At 32.2% G+C, this 22576-nt stretch overlaps 1 protein-coding gene across 1 annotated transcript; it reads right to left on the bottom strand.

The window, feature by feature from the left end:
• Window positions 1–17: 17 nt before the first annotated feature.
• LOC127720230 (sialin-like) lies at window positions 18–21924 on the bottom strand. The gene is made up of 11 exons (XM_052226715.1): window positions 21798–21924; window positions 9850–10301; window positions 7378–7614; window positions 6919–7006; window positions 5768–5863; window positions 4778–4905; window positions 4039–4188; window positions 3067–3199; window positions 2178–2328; window positions 885–975; window positions 18–391 (listed from the first exon to the last, which is right to left on the bottom strand). Exons 1-11 carry the CDS (start codon window positions 21829–21831, stop codon window positions 110–112), a joined length of 1842 nt encoding a protein of 613 aa, XP_052082675.1. The 5' UTR covers window positions 21832–21924; the 3' UTR covers window positions 18–109.
• Window positions 21925–22576: the final 652 nt, after the last annotated feature.

Consider the following 22576-nt stretch of genomic DNA (forward strand, 5'->3'; position numbering starts at 1 on the left):
AACAAAACAAAAACAACTTAACTATTGTTTAGATTTATTCATAGAGTATATATTCAACATGAAATATAAATTAAATAAATAAATAAGATTTAAAACAAAGGAATAAAAATCAAAGAGTGTAAGTGTAAGAGTTTTTCGTCCTGTAAACAACAGGACATTCCGAAATAGAATATACTATCTGTTTATTCGACGGTGATAATGATGTACATTTTCCGGAAATTGTCTGTACACCTGAATTGCAAGTATCGATATTTTCTTCTTGTGATACTGTTATTTTGACGTCAATTTCTTCACATGAATTAGCGTTTCCAAGTAAGGCATAAATTATAGCACCAATAATATAGACAACACCGATTGAAATAAAAACATATATCCATTCTTCTCTGCTTCCCTGAAAATAATTAAAATAATGTTTCTTAACTGTACATTTATGTCTTCTATGGAATATTAAGAAAGAAAAATTATATGATAAAAGTTCCACATAGTAAAATTTGATTCAACTGTTTATCAAAGTTTACCAAGTCCTTTAGACGTACAAAAACAGTGCTATTTCATTGGCTGACAGGCTAAATAAGGTTGAGATTGAGTGGTTTTTTTTCCAGTTTATATTCTTAGACTTGTTAAAAGATAACTATGCTATTCGGTACGACAACCCCTCAGGCAAAGTTGACCTTAGATGGATTTGGTTATTATTTTTAGGTCCTTTATGGTCATATAGCTCTTCAACTGTTTCGGTTGTTATACATCATTGGCTTTCAAATATTCGGCTTTGAGCGTTCCTGATGAAGGTAAATCTAACAAAGCGATTCGGACGCACGAAAGTGTTGAATTAATTTTTGGAAAGGACTGTTATACAACAAGTAAAGTACATAAATATTACTAACCTTTTTTATCATCTGTCCGATAATAATAGGAGCAGTAATCTGTCCTACTCCATTCATTGCAAAGGCTACACCAGAAATTGTAGATACATGACTGAAAAAAAGGAAATTATTATTCTTGACAGCTTGGACTTCTTCGGTCCGGCGTTAACACTTTGTAACATTATTCTATTAGTACTGTACGTACTTTGATTTACGTTCTGGTTTTAAATATTGAGTTGTTCCCCTTTTATAGCAGTATGAACCCCATATTCCTTTAGGCAGTTTTATGTATACGAATACATGTGAACACGTTGCTGTTTTTTTATCATTCATAAATATTGCCATTATATGGCTCAAAGAACATTATACACTTGTGCTAAGCTTTGAAACAAAACAGGTTATGCGCAGTTAAGCTTTGGCACAAACCAGTTTATACGAAATGTATTAGTATGTGAACACGTTGCTGTTTTTTTATCATTCATAAATATTGCCATTATATGGCTCAAAGAACATTATACACTTGTGCTAAGCTTTGAAACAAAACAGGTTATGCGCAGTTAAGCTTTGGCACAAACCAGTTTATACGAAATGTATTAGTATGTCTGTTGGTAGAGTGATGAACTCTCTTTGCAAATAAAGATCTTTTATAAAATGTGATAAAATTGATCGAGGTCAGTTTGCTTTTTGCTTATTGGGTATGATCTATTACCAATTCTAAGTTTTCCTTTTTTCAATGTCCTTCAAAATTCTACGTCCATTTGTTCTGGACGTCCACCAAATATTTCAAACTCCTATATTTTTTATGGTTTAAAAGTTGCTTTAGTCTTAATTACGAATGGCATTATGCCAGTTTTCACTAATACTCTTGACATTAGACAAACCAACAAACAGTTTTTATATTTTATGTTTTTATTTTTGTATTTTATACAATTGTACTATATAAGTAAAGAAAATGATAACATTGGTTGAACATTTGAGGATGACACACTATGCTATTTTAAACAACTGCACTTTGCAGTCTTTTATCATTTATTTTAGTTTTACGATGTATCGTCTATAAAGGTATATATGGGGAGGTTTGTGTGCTACGCAAAACTGTTTTTATTCTACCACCTTGTGTGCCTGTACCAAGTAAGGCTATCTGGACGTTGTTTATTTCGTTGTTGTTTGTCTTGTCTTGTCTTGTTTGTATTTGTATTTTTTTCGGAGTCGGATGTTGTTGGCTTACGTAGTTTGTTGTACTGTGTTTTTTTTCGGCAATCCCTTGTTGTATTATGATGTAAACTAAGATTGTCTCAACATATAAATACCTACCTAGGGAATATTTCCAAGATATTTGCATACGAACCGGACATAGTCCCTCCCAAAGCCATCGAGGAAAATGTTATTAACATAACCGCTGAAAAGCTATCCCCTTCAGATAAAAAACTGACGGGTATTATCATAGCTGCTCCCAGAACTCCAGCTGAAGAAAAATCCAAAAAGAACCTGTTAATGAAGTACACAATGGCTATACAAGTACCGATCAGTAAGATAATGCATAAATTGTTTTGTCGAGTTTACGAGGCATATCATCGACAGCTTCACGACATGTGCCAAAGTGGTGCAGGACCTGTCTATCCTTCTGGAGCACTTAATTGCACCATTCGTTTTCGGAGGGGTTCGTATTTCTCAATCTCTAAGTTTGTTTTGTTTGGGGGTTGGAGGGTTAATGATTCATGTTGTTGTTTGGTTTTTGTAATTTATCTATTTGCCATGATGACCCATGGTGAAACCTCCTCTCCCTGGTATCAATTCTTTGTTATATTCCTAGTGTCTACTATCTATTTGAGCAAACATTGATTGAATCAATAGATTCTTAACTCATAGAGGAGCAGGATCTGTTTACCCTTCCATAGCACTTGAGATAACGTTCAGTTGTTGGTGGTATTCGTGTTGTTAGGTCTTAATTAAGATTACTTCGTAGTGTTTTGTGGACTTTTCATAGTTTTTATTTTCGTCGTCCTTCTATTTTTGACATGACGTTGTCAGTTTTCTTCGACTTTTCGGGTTCTGAATATTCCCCCTGATATCTTCAGTCTCTTTCGTAACAAAATATAGTAAAAAATTAATTTCAATATGATTAATTATATGCTTCAATGATGCTCTGTGAAAGCGTTTTGTTTACATATGAGATAAGATATAAACATTATAATATACATACCACCACACTGGTTAATTTTTCTCATTGTTGTCTGTTTTAAAAAATTTCTGTTTAACAGATAATCTGTTAATCTTCCAACAAGGATAATTGAAAACGCTCTTCCTAGGAACGGTAGGGAAGAAAAGAATCCATTCTGAAATGTATTTGAAAATATATTTTATTGTTGTTAGGCACATAACGAAATACACTAAAAAGGAAAAAACTTCCGAAGTTTAATTTTATTAGAGAATTATTGTATATAGGTTGAAGTCTAATACTCGATTATCTGTAGTAAGAGCGATAACTGTCATTTCCTTGTCGGAGGACATTGTGGCGAATTTATAGAACATTCCCCTTTACGTATACATATGCATATTGTTCGGAATATATCTTAAATATACCATTCAAATTTCGAATAACATAATGTAAAAAAAATGTGAGCCATTGTTGTGTATATACAATTTTCTACGTAAATATGACTATGATCCATGGTATAATTTCTTTATGTGTGTAAAAGATGCAGTTATACCTTCGATCCTTCATTGCAGGGCCCCATTAAGCAATAAAAGGAGCCAGTAAGAACATACGAAGTACGTATACCCTGTAATGTGTATAAAAAGCCTAATACTATTAAGTATTGTTAACTTTTTTGTTCTGATGACTGCAGTTTAATTGTCAAACTTTCCTAATTTTGTAAATTGTTCTGTCTGTCATAAATTAGATTTGCCTTCCACCGCAAAAAAATCATTTATACAACTGCATATGTAACCATGTCATTCCATTCATCTTATTGCTTTTGTATACATGTTATTGTTGTTATTACCGTTTATATTCACATACTCCTGATGGGGTCTTGAGAAATAACAGATTCAAGTTTTAAGTATAGTATAAATTAGGACCACACTAGGTTATTGATAATCATTAATTGCTTGATAATATTTACAGTAAAAAATAAGATTTTTTAAGGTATTAACTTAACAAAGCTAGCATTACCTGCTTAATGTCGTATTTCAGAACATCATTCATATATTTTGGCAGGAAAGAAAACACAACCGTCATTCCCCATGCCACTGTAAACATTCCCATAATCATGGCAAATACTGGACCAGAAGTAAAGATTTTAAACCATGGAGTCGATACATGCTAAAACAGTATAGTATATTATAAATATGCAACTACTTTAACAATGATTTAGTTCCATGTAATTTGAAAATAAAATAAACTTTTAAAATTGTACATCAATATTTGGGGATTGGTTTAAATTGTTAAAAACAATAGAGTTTTTACGTAACCGGTTTGATATTCATTTTGGTGAATTATCGACGAAAATATCAATAATCTTTAAGATTCTGAAACCGTTCATAAGGAAGAGTTAATACACTTATGCTTAATCCATTTTTGACAAATTTTTCATTTTTCTCTTTCTTAAAATTTTGGCATCTTATACTATTAATTTTGAACGGTGTCTTACACCTAAATCAATTAAAACATACACTGAGTTAACATATAAAGAATAGTATCGATGCGTATAATTTATTTATTAAGAATATTTAGGAAGACATTTTAAGAGTTTTGCATTTGAATATTTGTAGTCTCAACAGCAGCTTTTTAATCTTCAAACTGAGTACGTAGAGATATTTAAGACGGTATATAATAGTTGCAACTACATTTTTACAAACTTTGATTGATCAATGCTTAATAACAGAAGACCGACTTTAAATATTTGATATACCTTACTAACTGCAGATGAACGCTCTGAAACTATGTATTTCACTTCTTGCTTTGAAATAAAGGAATTTTCCTCTGGCAAGTCAGTGAAAAAGAATAGCCAAACTACACACCACAATATTGAAATAGCACCTACAAACATTAAAAAAACATATTGTTATGATTTTGTTTAGGGGCAGCTATCTCATTGAGGTATACCATACATAATCTTATATCCAGGCAGTTTTTACATTAAAATATAGTTTACATTTCTTTCTAATTGTGTTATAACTTTACCACATTGTCCTGATCGAGTTTAATTTAATCACATTGTCCTGATCGAGTATAACTTAATCATATTGTCCTGATTGATCGACTATAACTTAATCACATTGTCCTGGTCGAGTATAACTTAATCACATTGTCCTGGTCGAGTATAACTTAATCACATTGTCCTGGTCGAGTATAACTTAATCACATTGTCCTGGTCGAGTATAGCCTAATTGGACTAGTAGTTAGAAACGTTCGAGATGTTTTCGTCAAATTTGAATTTTGCATTAGCAACACGACGGGTGCCACATGTGAAACAGGAACTGCTTACCCTTAATGAGATCATCCCCGTTTTAGTGGGATACGTGTTGTTCAGTCTTTTAATTAGTTTTCTATGTTGTTTTTTGTACCTACGGTTTATGTCTTTTCGTCGTTTTTCATTTTTTTGCCACGTCTTTTACTTTTGGTTTTTCTAATTAAATTGTATTAGGATGTTTTAGTTTTAATGTATATACTGACAAACAAGAGTTTATACGAATTATTGAATTTAAAGGCCATGGTACTATTTTTTTAATAATAGTTTTTATTTATATAAAAGAAAAACGTATATACCAATGTTTAATTTTTTTCTAAGGTCTGATTATTTCTATCTGTAATACATGAATGTCATCGATTTTTAGATAGATAGATAGATTATAACCCTGTTTCTTTTTTAGATTGAACAATTATAATGTAATGTTCTTACCAAAAACATAAAATATCAGAGGCCATCCATGTTCATTCGATAATGTACAAAGCCATCCAGAAATTGTAAAAGCAACGATGACACCAATGTCCAATCCTGATAAAAAAAATAATAAACTCATATATACAGATGAAAACGAACGATTGATTGATTGATTGGTGTTTGCTAAACGTCCAGTGGATAATATTTCATGCGGATGAAAAAAGAGAACAAACGACACTAATTGCATAGTCTTTGAATAATGGCACATTAGAATACTAGAGGATATCGTATCGTATGTAGTGAGATTTTTCTCCTCTTGTTCTCTCCGACTTTTTCTGTAAATATTTAAATGACACTTTTGATGTTGATGTTATCATTGATGAAAAAACAATTTTAAACTTCCAAATATTACTTTTATCAATTAGTTTCTTAATTAATATTATATCATAGATCTTATGACATATAGGTGATATATATTTTATGACCTATAGGTTCTATAGATCTTATGACATATAGGTGCTATAGATCTTATGACATATAGGTGCTATAGATCTTATGACATATAGGTGCTATAGATCTTATGACATATAGGTGCTATAGATCTTATGACATATAGGTGCTATAGATCTTATGACATATAGATGCTATAGATCTTATGACATATAGATGCTATAGATCTTTTGACATATATGTGCTATAGATCCTATGACATATAGATGCTATAGATCTTATGACATATAGGTGCTATCTTATGACATATAGGTGCTATAGATTTTATGACATATAGGTGCTATAGATCTTATGACATATAGGTGCTATAGATCTTATGACATATAGATGCTATAGATCTTATGACATATAGATGCTATAGATCTTTTGACATATATGTGCTATAGATCCTATGACATATAGATGCTATAGATCTTATGACATATAGGTGCTATCTTATGACATATAGGTGCAATGATTTTCTTCAGTCTTTTAAGTTCATTTTTTACTTTGTAAAGAGATAAGGTTAGAGCGCATTAGCCATTATGGCGGAAACATCGTGTTGCTATAAATAAAATTATAATAAAAGTTAAAAGGAAAGGCTATTTTTGAAGAAAATCTTTCGAATAGAGTTCCGCCTAGCACAGATAAAACTTTATTGAGCCAAGCCATATACTTACCAGAAAATGTAAACGAAATAAGCTGGCTTCGTTCTTGTTTCGGAGCCCAACGAGACCATAAATGTGAATACATAGGCAGGCAACCTGACTGGAGAAATCAAAAAGAACACTTCGATCAACCAACAGTTTTTACAATAAGAATTTATTAAGAATTAAGTAAGAAATTATTTTGCCCGTTAAATCATTAGAATTTAGAATACTTTTCATACATGTTATGGAGCAGTTGCTATTTAACCGTTCTGGGAAACCCAAAGTTGACCTCAGTTTTTAGTGGAAATTGCATTTCACAGTCTTCTGCGTAATCTTTTGACGATGTTTTGCTTTTGTTTTTGTTTTTTTATTTCTTCTCTCTTTAAGTTATCAGTGTGTCCTTCTTGGTAAAGATTATGATCCCCCTTTTGACATATCCTAATTTTCATTATTTAAGTTTTTCGTTTTCATTAATAAGATTATTCTTACCCCAAAAAACCCCTGGGCACTCCTGATTATAATCACGCTCCATGCTCCGTACTGTGCAACAAAAGGCGTTGAAATAAGCAGACACGATGACAAGAAAACGTATACAGTCATTGGCCCTCGCACACCATAATGGCGACATAGCACCCCGGATATCAATGGTGAGATAATTTGTCCATAAAAATAGGAAGACAAGATGACCCCTTCCATTTCTGATGTCCAATTATATTCTTTATATATCTAAAATAGAATGTCACATTTGATGAGATAAGAAAATAAGAAATTTGATAATTAGAATAAATCAATAAATGTATAATGATATCTAAAAGTGAAATTATGGGCACATTTTGAATAATTTTTATTTTTCAGAAAGGATTATTTTTGGAGGAATACGAAAACGGTTTTCAAAAACTTTAGATTACTTTTGTTTCGTTTATAGATTAGTCAACTTTTGATTCTGTCCTCAATCATCCTTTGTTTTCGTATATTTTTAAAGATCATCAGAAGAGGTGACAAACAACTGTTACAAAAATTGAGAAAACTGTGAAAAAAGAATTGATTTTTAAAACAAAGCTTTGAAACATTTTGTTGTTTCAGAGGATTAGTGGATCAGAAAAGCCTAATGGTAATTTAATCAATAGTAAATAATTGGGGTCTTTATAGCTTGCTATTCGGTGTGAGCCAAGGCTCCGTGTTGAAGGCCGTACTTAGACCTATAATTGTTTACTTTGTACACATTGTGACTTGGATGGAGAGTTGCCTCATTGGCACTCATACCACATCTTCTTATTTCTATTGAAAGTCCATGAAATTCTTGCCGCTGGATTGTAAACAAACACAAATCAATTTTAAAAATAGTATATATGTCATAATGTCAAATATACTTTATAAGAACACTGTCTTTTTTAATGCATGTGCGGCAGGTTCCCTTCTTATTCACGTAAAGTACGTTATATCAAATTAATCGGTTAAAAGTAGTTTATCATTAAATTAGCATAGTGTTTTCCTATGTGGTATGGTCGGATGTAAACATGTCATATTAGATCAGATTCTTGAAAGAAAGTCACCAAGAGCATCATGTTCGACTTCGCGGCGAAATATCATCAAGTACGATTCGTAAAAAATAAAGTCAAAATTACGAACTCGATAAAGTGTGCATTTCCTGATCAGATTTGCCATTTCCGACATAAAAGTTTCTGTAGTAACGAGGTTGACATTAGAAAACCTAAAATACCACCAAAACCACCAGGTGTTGAAAGACTTTAATGACACGGAAACAAAAACGCAAAAAAAACATGAAATAAATGTAATTAAACGAGCAAAAACTATAGAGGACATTTCAGGCATGCAACAATTTCATGTCAAAACTTAATTTCAGAAAAAAATAACCATGACATAAGGGCAAGGAAATAAAGATATATACATATGAATAAATAAAGTAAAAGACGCAAAAAACTTTCAAAGATACATGTCACTACAATGTTTTTTACCGGTAAAGCATTCAATTGGTTCTTGTTGCATTTAAACACTATACCAGTGGATGTGTACTGATTGATGTATTAGTGTTAGATACATGATTTCTTTTATAAGTTGTTTTTGGCTTTGAACTAGCTGTCAGTAACTGCGAGTACTCTCAGACCTGTACTTTGTGTCTTTCTTGTAGTTATGGATGTATAAATACCCTGCCACGTCCGGTCTTCGTTTTTGTTAGATGTTTGTCTGCTTTGTATAGATCTGATGAGTTAAGCCATTTTCAACTGATTTTTATAGTTAGTTCTTATGTTGTTGTAACACTACTGTCCCATATTAGGGGAGGGTTGAGCGCTCACAAACATATTTGACCCTGCCACATTCTTTATGTGCTTATCCAAAGTCAGGAGCATGTAGTTCAGTGGTTGTCGTTGGTTCATGTCTGTCATACTTTTTTTCGTAAATTATTTTGTTATAAATTAGGTTGTTAGTTTTCTCAATTGAATTGTTTTATGTTTTTCATATCGGGGCCTTTTATAGCCGAATTTACGGTAAGGGTTTCCCATTGTTGAAGGCCGTATGGTTGCCTATAATTGCTTACATCCACTTCATTTGAACTTGAATGGATAGTTGTCTCATTGGCAATCATACCACATCTCCTTATTTTATATTTCTTGAACTCAGAAGACAATTTTGTGTCAATTCTAAATCGTTAAAACTCGTGTGCTCTTTATTTATTTCTTTATTTACTAATCATACGTTTTGTACATGTAACAGTTAAAACACATACAGTGGGTGTTTGATGCCTCACCTAAATATATTTAACGGGATATATACATAACTTCTACTCTGGTTATAAATGGTAACGAGTGCATGTACTAGGGTATATTCGTTTTACCGTGTTTTTTTTGTTTGTTTTGTTACAACCATTCTGTTTCTTGGCTCTGATAGTTACGCTAATATTTGTTAAATCTACCAACACATTATCACACTCTTTATACTTACTTTGCTTGAAACTGTCCCATTTATGGTGACGTTCATCACAACTTCTTTTGTCATACAGACTATTGCTACACTGATACAGTTTCTGTGTGCTATTTGTAAGATAAGACCTGAGAGGGCAAGAAAGGCAACTCTCCATCTACAAGAAACGTATTTTTCCAGAACGCACCTTTCGTCGTTCTTATTGGTTGAATCCTGTCCTTCCTTATTAGTAATCTCAAGTTTTTCATGAAATGAACTATTTCTGTTGAACACTGATGGTTGGATTGGAATGTCATCATGAATTTTGCACTTTGTAGGTTTAATTTGTTTGATGCTGATTTTCTCTATCCTTTCATGCTTTATTTGTAGTAGACATTTGTGTGCACAATCGTCGTAGCTTGGAGGTGGTGTAATGTTTTCTAGTACTTCAGGCTTCTGCTCAGCTGGAACTTGCAAGTACAATTCTTTCAATCCTGAATGACAATGAAAATTGAACAATATTAACTCTGCACTATATATATAAATGAGGGTAAATATAGATGGGGGAACCTTAATTTCTGTATTCCTTAAAATTTTAGGGCATTTTTTTTCTTTATCTGTAAAAATAACGCTTACACTTGAAAATTTTCGTGAAAATAATCATTCAATTTAAATTTTCTGTAATAAGATGATTTCATTATTTTGTTCATCGCTCATTTCTGTAATCAGTAAAAGTATTACATAATTCTTGTATTTACCAGTTATTTTTTGACCTTTTGCACCCCATTATTCTCTTTTATTTATAATCTTTTCTCATTTGTCTCTATCCATTATTTTTTTTTGTGTGTCATATTTCTCTGTTAACCCAAGCCAGACTCTCATATATACTAGTTAACAAAAGTAACGATACACATGCAAGTTGATCATGAACTCGAATTTATCATAAAATATTATATAAATAGGAAAAACGTTAAATCATCAAACTCGCGGTGAAAAACATTTATTTGCACAGTAAAATTTATGCATTTGATTAAGAAAAGTTGGAAAGTGAGAAAATGCCGTGTTATTGAACATATGGAGTAGAGAAAAATGAAGTAAAAGAAATAGAGAATAGAGAATAACTTTAGAAAATAATAGATTTACACTACTGATTATAGAAATGAACGATGTACAGAATAAAGAAATCAGATATGATTACAGGAAAAAAATAGTATGTAAAAATTTTCAAGATGAAAAAAAATGCTCTAAAAAATTACAGAATACATAAATTAATGATTCCCCACCCAGACCTTCTTAAAATATTGATGCAAATTATTTTTATTCGATAAGTTTAAATATTTCCTCATCCATGGAATATATATTTGAAACAATAGCAGTTCCTCTTGCTAAAAAGACAATACGCAGTAGTAACCTTTTACTTAGCTTTGCGTGGCGGTTATCAGAACATTCCTTTGAACTGATTATTAATCTATTAAAGGAAACGTCAAAATATTAATTTGTAGCCATCATAATTGACATAGATAGTGATCGATGTTCGTATTCGTCTTTGCCTGTGTGTTCGTGTACCTGTCAAATTTGCCTGTTTGTATACACTGACCTCTGAATTCCTATTTTTTTTAAATATCCCTTTTAACATAATTAATTCGTTATCGTTGACCTGTTTTTTTCACGAAAACATATTGTTTTTAAAGTCTTATTTCAAATGTGAATGATATTTCCCCAAAGTTTGGATTACAAGCGATTTATAGATTGACATATTGTATAGACGCGTGATTCATTTTGACATTGATAGACGTCTTTTTGTTCTTTTTGTCTAATTGACGTTTACCCCACATCCTTTCAATTCGTATTGATTATTTAACGAACAGACATTAGCAGCAAGTTCGTGACGATTATTATATTTCAGATTACGAAAGGTTTAGTGTTCCGTTACTGATAAATAGTAATATTCTGTTGGTGTAAGTCGTCTTCGCAAACCCAAATAAAAATAAAAAGACTATATTAGACTTTCTGCGACAGTCGGAGATATTTGAGGATCTGGATGTGGTCCTTTTCTGTATTCCTTATTTTTTTAGGTAATATTCTATATTCTTTATATTTTAAAGATTATTTTTCTGTAGATTTTGGCCCATTTTTCTCTATTTTGTGAACCCCATACAGACCCTCATGTACGCTTATCACAATCAAATACTACTCAGGATAGCGGGTCATGTTACTACGTTTGACTGTGGACGTGTCCGTCGACAGTTTCATGTCCGTCGTCAGTTGACTTTGGTACGTGGTTTATTGCTGGTTGGTAGACGTATTCTCATATTTTGTTGTTATGATACGAACATTAAAAAATATGAGGAAGAAATATCGTTGGTTGACGTAATATCATTATCCGAAGAGAAAGTAAGACGGAGCTGTGTGAAAATCCTTGCAAGTAAATTTGTTTGGATCTCATATAGTAATTAGACCCTCTACAATCTTTCATAACTTGGATGGAAGTGGGATGCAAGGTAGGTATGGTACCTGTTCCAGATCAAAGGGTATCATACCCGCTTTTATGAAAGTTCACATTGCCAAAAAAAATGAAAACAACGTCCGAAGCTTTTTTCTGAATTTACCTTCTTCAGGAACGCTCAAAGCCGAATATTTGAAAGCCAAGGATGTATAAGAACCGAAACAGTTGAAGAGCTATTTGACCAAAAAAGGATCTTAGATAATAGCCAAATCCATCTAAGGTCAACTTTGCCTGAGGGAGTTGAATTTTAATTTTCTTAGTAAGTTCAAAATTTATGAACGAGCAATTTAAGAAAATTTTGTTATAAATCATATCAGTACCGCAGTACTTACTAATGAGTTGATGATACCCTCGGGGACTGATAGTCCACCAGCAGCGGTATCGACCCAATGCTGTAAAAAATGAAAACAACCTTTTCGTGCTGTTGCTTAGTTTGCAAGTTTGATTGAAATGCAGTGCCTTCGTCCACGCTTCGCTAACAAGAACATGACAACGTTGTTAACTTCGTTATTATTTTTTTGTTTGGAGACCTTATCGGGATATACTTTAGTTGTACTGATATACACTTTCGAAAATTTAGTTGCAGACTGAATTTCATTATTTGACATGATATCAGAACAGATAGTAGAACATAGAGTTGTCGTATCATTGTAAGCGAAGCAATGACACAGGCTCTTTATTTAAATATCATTTGAATTAGATTAGATCTAATAGGTCTTAGACCCTTTACAAAGTTTAATAACCTGAAAATATCTTTGATGTGGAATGCAAAGTAGGATGTGGCACAGGGACTCGGTTAGCAGATTAATAAAATTTAGGATTTTTCAGTATACAGATAAGGATAGTAAACTGCACATTGCTAGAAATCAAAGAAATATTGATACCAACGTTAATTACGTATAATAAAGTAATACGAATAGACAGGAAATACGAAAAAAAAAAGAAAAAAAAACATTGATTATTTTTTTTAATCTGCAAACCGAGTCCCTGTGGGGTGTGGTACATTTTCCGAATCAAATGGTTTCATGTCCGGTATTATGGGAGCTCACATTGCCCAAACGTTTGTGCTGTTGCTTTGATTGCATGTACAAAATGTATCTTTATTTTTATATTGTGCTTGCGACCTGTGTTGTTCTCACTTGTATTGGTCTTATTTCCAACACGGTAGTCAACACACTGTAAACGGTGTCCTCTGTAAAATGTGCTTTCGCGTTCTCGGTGTACTGTGACTTCCATTTTGCAACACCAAATAACAACAGTACATTCAGTTTGGTATGTTTATTTTGTATTCTATATTGAATCTTCACTTTTTAATAACATGATGTATTACCGAATGCATTTTGCATACATTAATTGAATATTTACATAAAAATACGATTTAAAAGTATTTGGGTGTATTGTCTGAACATTCGATGACGCTTTAAGATTTCTGACGATTTATTTATGCAAAAACATGAATTAAATCCCTCTTCAAAAATAATTTATCTTTGATATCAAACATGCATGGTCCTTAATTTTGCTGTATACGTTTACATGGATTAAATATACGTAGTCGGTTTAGTTTGCAAACGAATGTAAGTTGTGACTTCGCGTTCATAATCTATAAGAAGGTAGTTTGACTTCGTGATGTAGAATTTAAACATATCGCAACCTCAGCTATCAGTTTTTCATATTCTTTTGAAATCATATTTTTGAAGTGCATTTTTTCTAAAGACATCAATCGAAGAAATCTTCCATTGAACAATTTACACCCAATTTGCCACAATTGTTTAATTGCATCCGAATATTTGATTTACATCATCTGAACTTAGTAGTTTAACTATATCTAAAAACAAAAGTGTTGTCTTGGATCATGTAGAAATCTTTCTAGTAGTTTCAAGCTGTTCGTTTTCCTTGAAGAAAATTATGACCGCTGGTAAAAGTTCGATAATACCAAATGCATATCATCATCAAAAGACATATCACCCTCGTTATCACCATCATCATCTTAATAAATGTATAGACATCAAGATTATCAATTTGAATATTTTTTAGAGTATAGTCGGATTCTGGAAAACTTTTGAACAGTTTTTTTGTTAAGATGGTGATGATAATAGTAAATACTTTACAATAATAAATTTTGTTTTGGAATCTCAACTCTTTATTTCTATGACGAACTATGGTATGCTTTAGTATGTCTTTCTGTGCCAATTACCTTTCATAGCAGTAATGACAACTGAAATTGTTCTTTTAGCACAGTGGACTCGACAAAACAAACATTTGAAAAAATTAATAAAATTGAAAGGTACAACGAATGAAAGTCATCAATACACATTTTTCGTAAAACTAATACAGGTCAAATGAGAGCAATCCCATGTAATATATAAATATGCAGGCCTAGAACTGCCAACAAAGAACAATTTTAAGGGACTAAAATTACATTCCCGGGATTTGTTGAACATGAAGTCACAGAAAATTTACAATCACTTTGTACAAGAAGTCACAGTACTATGATAGGGATAATTTGTGTAAATTGTGCATCTTTATTTGAAACTATTTAAAATGTTTAGTTTTCTTAATCTAACAAAGAATTAACTGATTGAAACCCCTTGACGGACCTCATGCCTTATTACATAATAAATATCTGTCGCTTGGGTTTTAGGCCGAATAAGCGCTAATTGAAAAACTAGAGGTTTGATTATTCTTTACATAAGAAATCTTTATACTATGTAAAGCTGTTACTTTATCTTTTATTTATCAAAAGTCTTATTTCCGTCTTTGTGAAAATATATTTGACCCTTAATTGTAACTTATAACACAAAAAGCTTTGTAAACAAAAATCGTTACATGTTAATAAAATGGCTACAATTATTCCTTTATTCATTTTTTTTTCATTAAATAATTGAATTTATTTATTTTATATAAAATTCAAACGTAAATTTTATTAATAAGTTAATAAGACGTTATGTCCACTTTTGCCCTGTCGCATATATCCCTCCCGCTGAGAAATTCGTTGTCCCCAACGAATAGATTTTGAAAATAAATGAAATTATCCAAATTGAAATGTTTTAACTGAACACATACAAGGAATATTTAAAAGGCAAAAGTTGCAACTTTTTACAATCTTATTAAATTTTTGGCAATCGAATGCTAAAGTATTTGTTTTATAAACCAAAACAGCATTATTTGAGATTGGTTGTATTGAGGGTTTGACTATATCTAACAAAAATCTAAAATCACAAAATTTATGAATATTCTCTTTTGAATTAAAAAATAGGGCTGATACACAATCAGGTGATGCAGATGGCATTAGAGACAGACTTTCTATACAGTAAAGGATATGAGATCCTGTATAATTTGTGTAAATTGTGCATCTTTATTTGAAACTATTCAAAATGATTAGTTTTCTTAAATCTGATATCTTTTGACTTTCACAGACAAACTGATCGGTCATAAAATGTCATTATATTGTTATACTTATTATCGTTTTATCTAAACCATTTTATTTGCAATATTTGTCCGTCAAAGTAATTTTATTAACATGTAACGATTTTTCTTTATAAAGTTTTTTGTGTTATAAGTAACAATTAAGTGTCAGTACATTTTTACAAAGTCGGAAATTTGTTTCAAGATAATTCTATTTATAAATAATAGATAAAGTCACAGCTTTGTATAGTTTTTATAATCCTTTAGTTATTTCTATTAGCGCTATTAAGCCTTAAACTCAAACGACATATTTTCGTAATATTCTTTTGTTAATCTTTCAAGTGCTAATAGTATATTTCATTGTCATTCGGTTATCTCGCTTCTATTATTGTAACCATGTAAATTCTTTATTTAAATATGTTTTCTGAAGTTATAACTTCAGTGAGACGGTCGGGCATTCGTACTGACAACATGCGCTCATTTATAAAAGAGGGACGAAAGATACCAGAGGGACAGTCAAACTCATAGATCGAAAACAAACTGACAACGCCATGGCCAAAAATAAAAAGACAAACAGACAAATAATAGTACAGATGACACAACATAGAAAACTAAAGACTAAGCAACACGAACCCCACAAAAAACTGGGGGTGATCTCAGGTGCTCCGGAAGGGTAAGCAGATCCTGCTCCACATGTGGTACCTGTCGTGTTGCTTATGTTATTACAAATCCGGTAAATAGTCTAATTCGGTAGGTCACATTCGTGAAAAGGGAAGGGTATTGTAGTTACGACATAAGGAACATATTCGATATCATCTGTGAAACGGTTATTCCATAACGGTCAACCAACTCGTGATGGCGTCCGTAAAATTTACGAAGGGATGACTTCAACTTCACCATTTGGAACTCTTGGTTTAATAGCTTCCTTGTGAGCAGCAATCCTCTATCAAGGAAATCATGATAGGAAATATAAGCCCGGGAATATCGTATCAATTTGGAGATATATACACTCCGTATGCAGGCGCTGCTGGAATGTTGCTACATAGAAATGGAAAGTTCACAATTGGGAAGCTGAAATCATCTCTTTTGTCGTAAAGTTTTGTTTTCAACCGACCCTCATTGTCAATTCTAGATGTAAGTCAAGATATGAGGCAGACTTAACTGTAGTATCCTTTATCTCTAGTTCGATGGGATAGATTCGTTCAACATAGTCACCAAATTTTGTATTATTTAGTGAGAGAACATCAGCTATATATGTACGGAACGTAAAGTTAAAGGATATTGCTAACTTTTTATTTTTCTTCCTAAAAAGTTCCTGTATGAAGTCAGCCTCATAATAATAAAGAAATAAGTCGGCAAGAAGAGGGGCACAATTGGTCAGTCCCATTGGAATTCCGACAGTCTGTTGAAAAACACGTCCTCCAAACGTAACAAATATGTTATCAAGAAATCAAGCATTTGATAATGTCAGTTTCAGAGAATTTTTTGTTTGAATCGGAGTGATTCTTTACAAAGTAGGATTTATCCCTCCCCAAGACAAGATACTTGTATCTACGTTCACCATTCTTTTTAATGAAACAAAGTAATCCCAACTCTTTCAATTTGTCTTTTAGTTTGGAATGGGGAATATTTGTGTAAAGTGTAGAAAAGTCAAATGTTTTAATAGTATTGCAAGATGAGAGAGTCTTAGATTGTATGCACTCTAAAAGATCTTTGGAATTTTTTAGTATCCATTATGATATCTGATTCACGCCACCTCTAGAATAGGCAGTTTAACAATAACTTTGGAGCCCGGCTTTGATTGCTGATAAAATAGATGTTAATAATTTAGAAAGAGGTTTCGTGGAGCACTTGGAAGACCCAGCAATATACCATTGTTTGTAAGGACACTTATGTAGTTTAGGTATCCAATACAGTGATGGAAGATCCAGTTCTTCATCTTTGGTTAAAATTCCAAAGGAACATAGAACAGACCTATAATTATCCAGGATTTCCTCTTTGGTAAGTGTCGTGAGGGTATATGTTGAGTTTCCAAATGAATTGTCAAAACCTAATTCATTTATCAAGCAGTTTATGTAATGGTATTCACACACAAAAACGATGTTGTTTGGGGCTTTATCTGCGGGGACAACAATATATTTGTCATGGAGGTAGGACAAGTGTTTTGCAACATTTGGGTCTTTAAAAATTGACGTAGCGTGGGTATTGATAGACCCATTTAGTTTCTTAATTCGGATTTAAAAGTACATGTATTCCATCCTGAATCAATAAATTGTTAACTACTGCACAGGACTTGTGTCTAATTCTACAAGTGGAGTTCAAGCGAGTATTCTCAGGCAAGTGACTAAGTCTTAGTCATTGTCTAATGTTCACATCGCAAACATCTGCAATCGGTCGTTGGTTGCAGCTCGTTATCATCGTCAACCAAGTAGCCAGTCTCCCTGTTACGTTTATGGGGAGGGAATCTGTGATAGGGATAATTTGTGTAAATTGGGCATCTTTATTTGAAACTATTTAAAATGTTTAGTTTAGTTGAAACCCCTTGACGGACCTCATGCCTTATTACATAATAAATATCTGTCGCTTGGGTTTTAGGTCGAATAAGCGCTAATTGAAAAGACTAGAGGATTAATTATTCTTTACATAAGAAATCTTTATATTATGTAAAGCTGTTACTTTATCTATTATTTATCAAAAGTCTTATTTCCGTCTTTGTGAAAATATATTTGACACTTAATTGTAACTTATAACACAAAAAGCTTTGTAAACAAAAATCGTTACATGTTGATAAAATGGCTACATTTATTCCTTAATCCATTTTTTTTCATTAAATAATTGAATTTATTTATTTCATACAAGATTTAAACGTAAATGTTATAAATAAGTTAATAAGACGTTATGTCCACGTTTGCCCTGTCACATATGTGACCAAGCTAAAAGTCGCTTCTGAAATCATTTTGGACTTTTACTTAAAATTTACAATTCTGACATTTTTGGACTTTAATTCATTGTGTTTAATTATTCATTTTATATTTTGGTTTCTATTAACATTTCTTATCCATGATATCTTTTAATTGACATGTTTTGATGTGTTAATGTGAAATTCTCAGTTTGGACATTGAGTGACTTGTTTTAATCTGGTCCGAGTACACAGTTATCGTCCTTTGATTTTCGTTGTCCATATAGTCCCTAGTGTGGACAGTGTGTTACTTGCCATTTTTTTTTATACCCCTTCCAAATTTATTTCTCCATGTTTTATGCCTCAAATAGCAAGTAGGGGGATGAAATTACACTGTAAAAAAATTTGGGTCATGAATTTTAAAGTAAAGTAGTGATTTGGTCCAGCTGAAAAAGGTTAAAAATAAGCACTTCGATAGCTGTCAAAAGATTTCAAGACCCCCTTAACATAAAATTGTCCATATTTTGAGTTAGAGCCGATGAAGTTTTCTATAATTTTGATATGACTTGTCCCAAAAGTAGTACAACACACTGTAAAAATATTATTGAGAAAGCGCAGGTGGGATTTTTTTAATTTTCATTTATTGTCTAAAAGAAATGCACTACGAAATAACTGTGTACTCGGACCTAAGAGTTACCTAATTAGTGACCATTTACCTTTTTCATAATGTATGTTCTAAATTGTCATAATTAGATTATCATTTCATTTTTATTCTTCAAGTTCAAAAAATAGTTTAATTCTTGACAGTGAACAATATCACTCAAATTAATTGGTATTTGTTATGTTTATTCTTGTCATTTCAATTGTGTATAAATACTTGTTTATAATTTTGATAAGCAAGATTTGGACTCAGGACTTTACACTGAACACAGTCCATCTGTAATAAAAGTATCCATGCTGAATTATTGATTTATTCAACGCTAGTTCCAGAGTCTCAAGAGTTAGTTTTCACCAGAGTTTCAGTCTCAGGAGTTAGTTTTCACCAGAGTTTCAGTCTCAGGAGTTAGTTTTCACCAGAGTTTCAGTCTCAAGAGTTAGTTTTCACCAGAGTTTCAGTCTCAGGAGTTGGTTTTCACCAGAGTTTCAGTCTCAAGAGTTAGTTTTCACCAGAGTTTCAGTCTCAGGAGTTAGTTTTCACCAGAGTTTCAGTCTCAGGAGTTAGTTTTCACCAGAGTTTCAGTCTCACTAGTGTCATTGCTATTCAGAGCAATCCTTCATTGTGTGATCAGGTGCATCACACAGTTTCAGTAATAAGAGGCCATTCAGTCAGGCTCTTGTTACACACCCTACAAGTCACCCAGTTTCCCCGGTGACAGTACACTGGACTGAAATGAACGCCAAGTCACTGCACACTTGCAAACTAAACAAACTAGGTATATTAATTCCATGTATATTAGGGACCATGCATGTTTGAAATCAAAGATAAATTGATTTTGAAGTAACAATATTTTCTTATATAAACTGTCTCTTACTAAACTGTCAAAAATCTTGGAACGCCTTCAAACGTTCAGACAATACACCCAAATACTTTTAAATTGTATTATTATTTCTTCTATATAAATATACAATTTATATATGCAAAATTCATTCTGTAAAAATATACATCATGTAAAAAATGTGAAGAATCAATATAAAAACAAAATAAACATTGGTGTTGCAAAATGGAAGTTACAGTACACCGAGAACGCGAAGGCACATTTCTTAGAGGAAACCGTTTTCATAGTGTGGGCAACACTCTGGTGCGGACATGAAATTTCATAGATGCGATCATTTTCTGCAAATTTACTATTATTAGATCTTTAAAGTAGAAAAGAAAGGATACGGGATATCCATTCATGACACAAAATCAGTATGTTTACAGCAAAAAACACAAAAAGAAAAGGAACAGCTCTTTTATTGCTATTCTTCTTCTCAGCAAACAAACTCTCACCTTACAGCAAGTTTAAGACGGCCCCTAGCACCGGTTTGAGCGGATTTTTTTTTTTGCAAACTGACGATCACGCCACAACTGTGAAATGAATTGAAGACCAAAGCCATGCAGTATTATCATTAAAATAAATCTAGCAAATAAATCAAACATGTACTGTCATAATTTAGCCTGACAATCACACTGAAGAGTGCAAAAAAACAATACAAACATTTAGACAACCACGGGGCACACCGAGATATATGTTAGATAACTTGGCAGGAAATAACGCATGTATAGGTCAAATAATTCGGTTAGACTATGTAAGATGTCACACCACCAACTCGGGCCCGGTCAAAAAGAACATACAAAAGTAGTACATGTACATCTTAAAAATAAAACAGTTCCTACGAATAGGTGTAAATATCAAACTATGTAGAATATAGTTATAATAGTAATTTAGGTATCAAACGAAAGGTGAAGGACTGGTTGAACACCTTTTGACCGATAATTTTGAATAATACAAAAATGTAAGAGAGAACTCTTAAATTGAGGGCATATATTGCCTGTTACTAAGAATGTAAGATATGAAGTACCTGGTTTGTTGTACCCGAAGTTCTAATAACCAGTACACCCGTAAGATGCGTAAATAATGGTATACTGACCCCGCCTTCCATAAATATTTGAAAGTGAAAATTTAAAAGAAGAAAGCAATGGGGGCCAAGAAAAGGTGGTGTGAATTAAAATTTTATTACACAAACTGGCCTTAAATTGAGAGAATGATGTAGCACTCATCAGAGAAGTTATCTCAAGAATAAAACTGATATAACTTAAAAAAAAAACCATAAGAGCATACACCTGATCAAGCACGGGGAAGACTATTATCGCTGATACTTTTTTAAATTATACTCATTCCACTGTTGTTTGTCGCTTTGGGAAAAGTGTGTGTTAATTTTTAAACGCAAAGTGCATTTTTATTCTTTACAGAATTAAAATCTTCATATTCTAATTTGGTTAATATATAGCTATCGCGTATTCGGATATAAAAATATATAAGTCCTTGGAATTTCAAATTTGTTGATTTGTGCGTACCTGATGAAGGTATTAAAATCCAGAAAATTGCTTCGGAAGCTTAAAATTTATTAAGTTTAATTTTAATTCATTGTCAGTTATTTTATAAATATTATGCAATAGATCCTGTTATAATTATTTACCTTTATTATCACTAGGAACTGCTGATATATGCATTGTTAATGTTCCATTGAAATATTCCAAAATATACTTCGAGGTTTGGTTTAGTTTATTTATATGAACATGATCTAAGTATGCGCAGGATATGTGTAGTTGTCCATTCAGATATCTGTTTCCTTTTTTTTCCTGTTTTATAACCCTAATTTGTCTTATATGATGTAACGGAAAAACGAAAAGTAATCATTCTTGAGGTATAATTATATCTTTTCAGTCAAGCCACTAAGTGCAGTGCAATTTACATGTAATTACATTTAAACAACTTTTATAGATAGGAAATAAGATTTATTTATCATTTTGCAAAAAATAGAATCAATCGGAATTAATTATTTTCTTTGATTTATGATTAATTGTTGGATAAACAATAACATGAAGTGTTTTCCCAAATTATCAGTTAGTATGGACGTGTCGAAATGATTAGTGTTCTAAATTTATTTAACAATTTCCGCATAGTGGTCAGTTGTGGTCAGTTGTGGTCATCGTGATACCGGATACCCTTACATGTGTAAAACGTGTTGTATGTAAAAATACACGTATACATGAATAAAACATTACTACCGTCAATTTTTTTTTACAATTTCCAACTGCAAAATGTACTTATAGTAGACAAAATAGCTGATCGGAAAGGTAGACCATCTACTTGCCACTATACATCATGTACTGTACGTGTTACAACCCTAGATAAATCCGACAACGAAAGCTATATTTTTATGTAGCCTAGGTGGTCGAGTGGTCTAGGGCGCTG

Source organism: Mytilus californianus, unplaced genomic scaffold (assembly GCF_021869535.1).
Source record: "Mytilus californianus isolate M0D057914Y unplaced genomic scaffold, xbMytCali1.0.p SCAF_11, whole genome shotgun sequence".
Classification (NCBI taxonomy): domain Eukaryota; kingdom Metazoa; phylum Mollusca; class Bivalvia; order Mytilida; family Mytilidae; genus Mytilus; species Mytilus californianus.

Excerpts from the sequence above, each read along its gene's own strand:
- LOC127720230 (XM_052226715.1), bottom strand. The coding sequence starts at position 21,831 with ATGCATATATCAGCAGTTCCTAGTGATAATAAAG. Across the intron at positions 3,200-4,038 it reads TGAAATACGACATTAAGCAG|AATGGATTCTTTTCTTCCCT; the intron begins GTAATGCTAGCT and ends AATACATTTCAG. Across the intron at positions 392-884 it reads TCGGACAGATGATAAAAAAG|GGAAGCAGAGAAGAATGGAT; the intron begins GTTAGTAATATT and ends AATTATTTTCAG.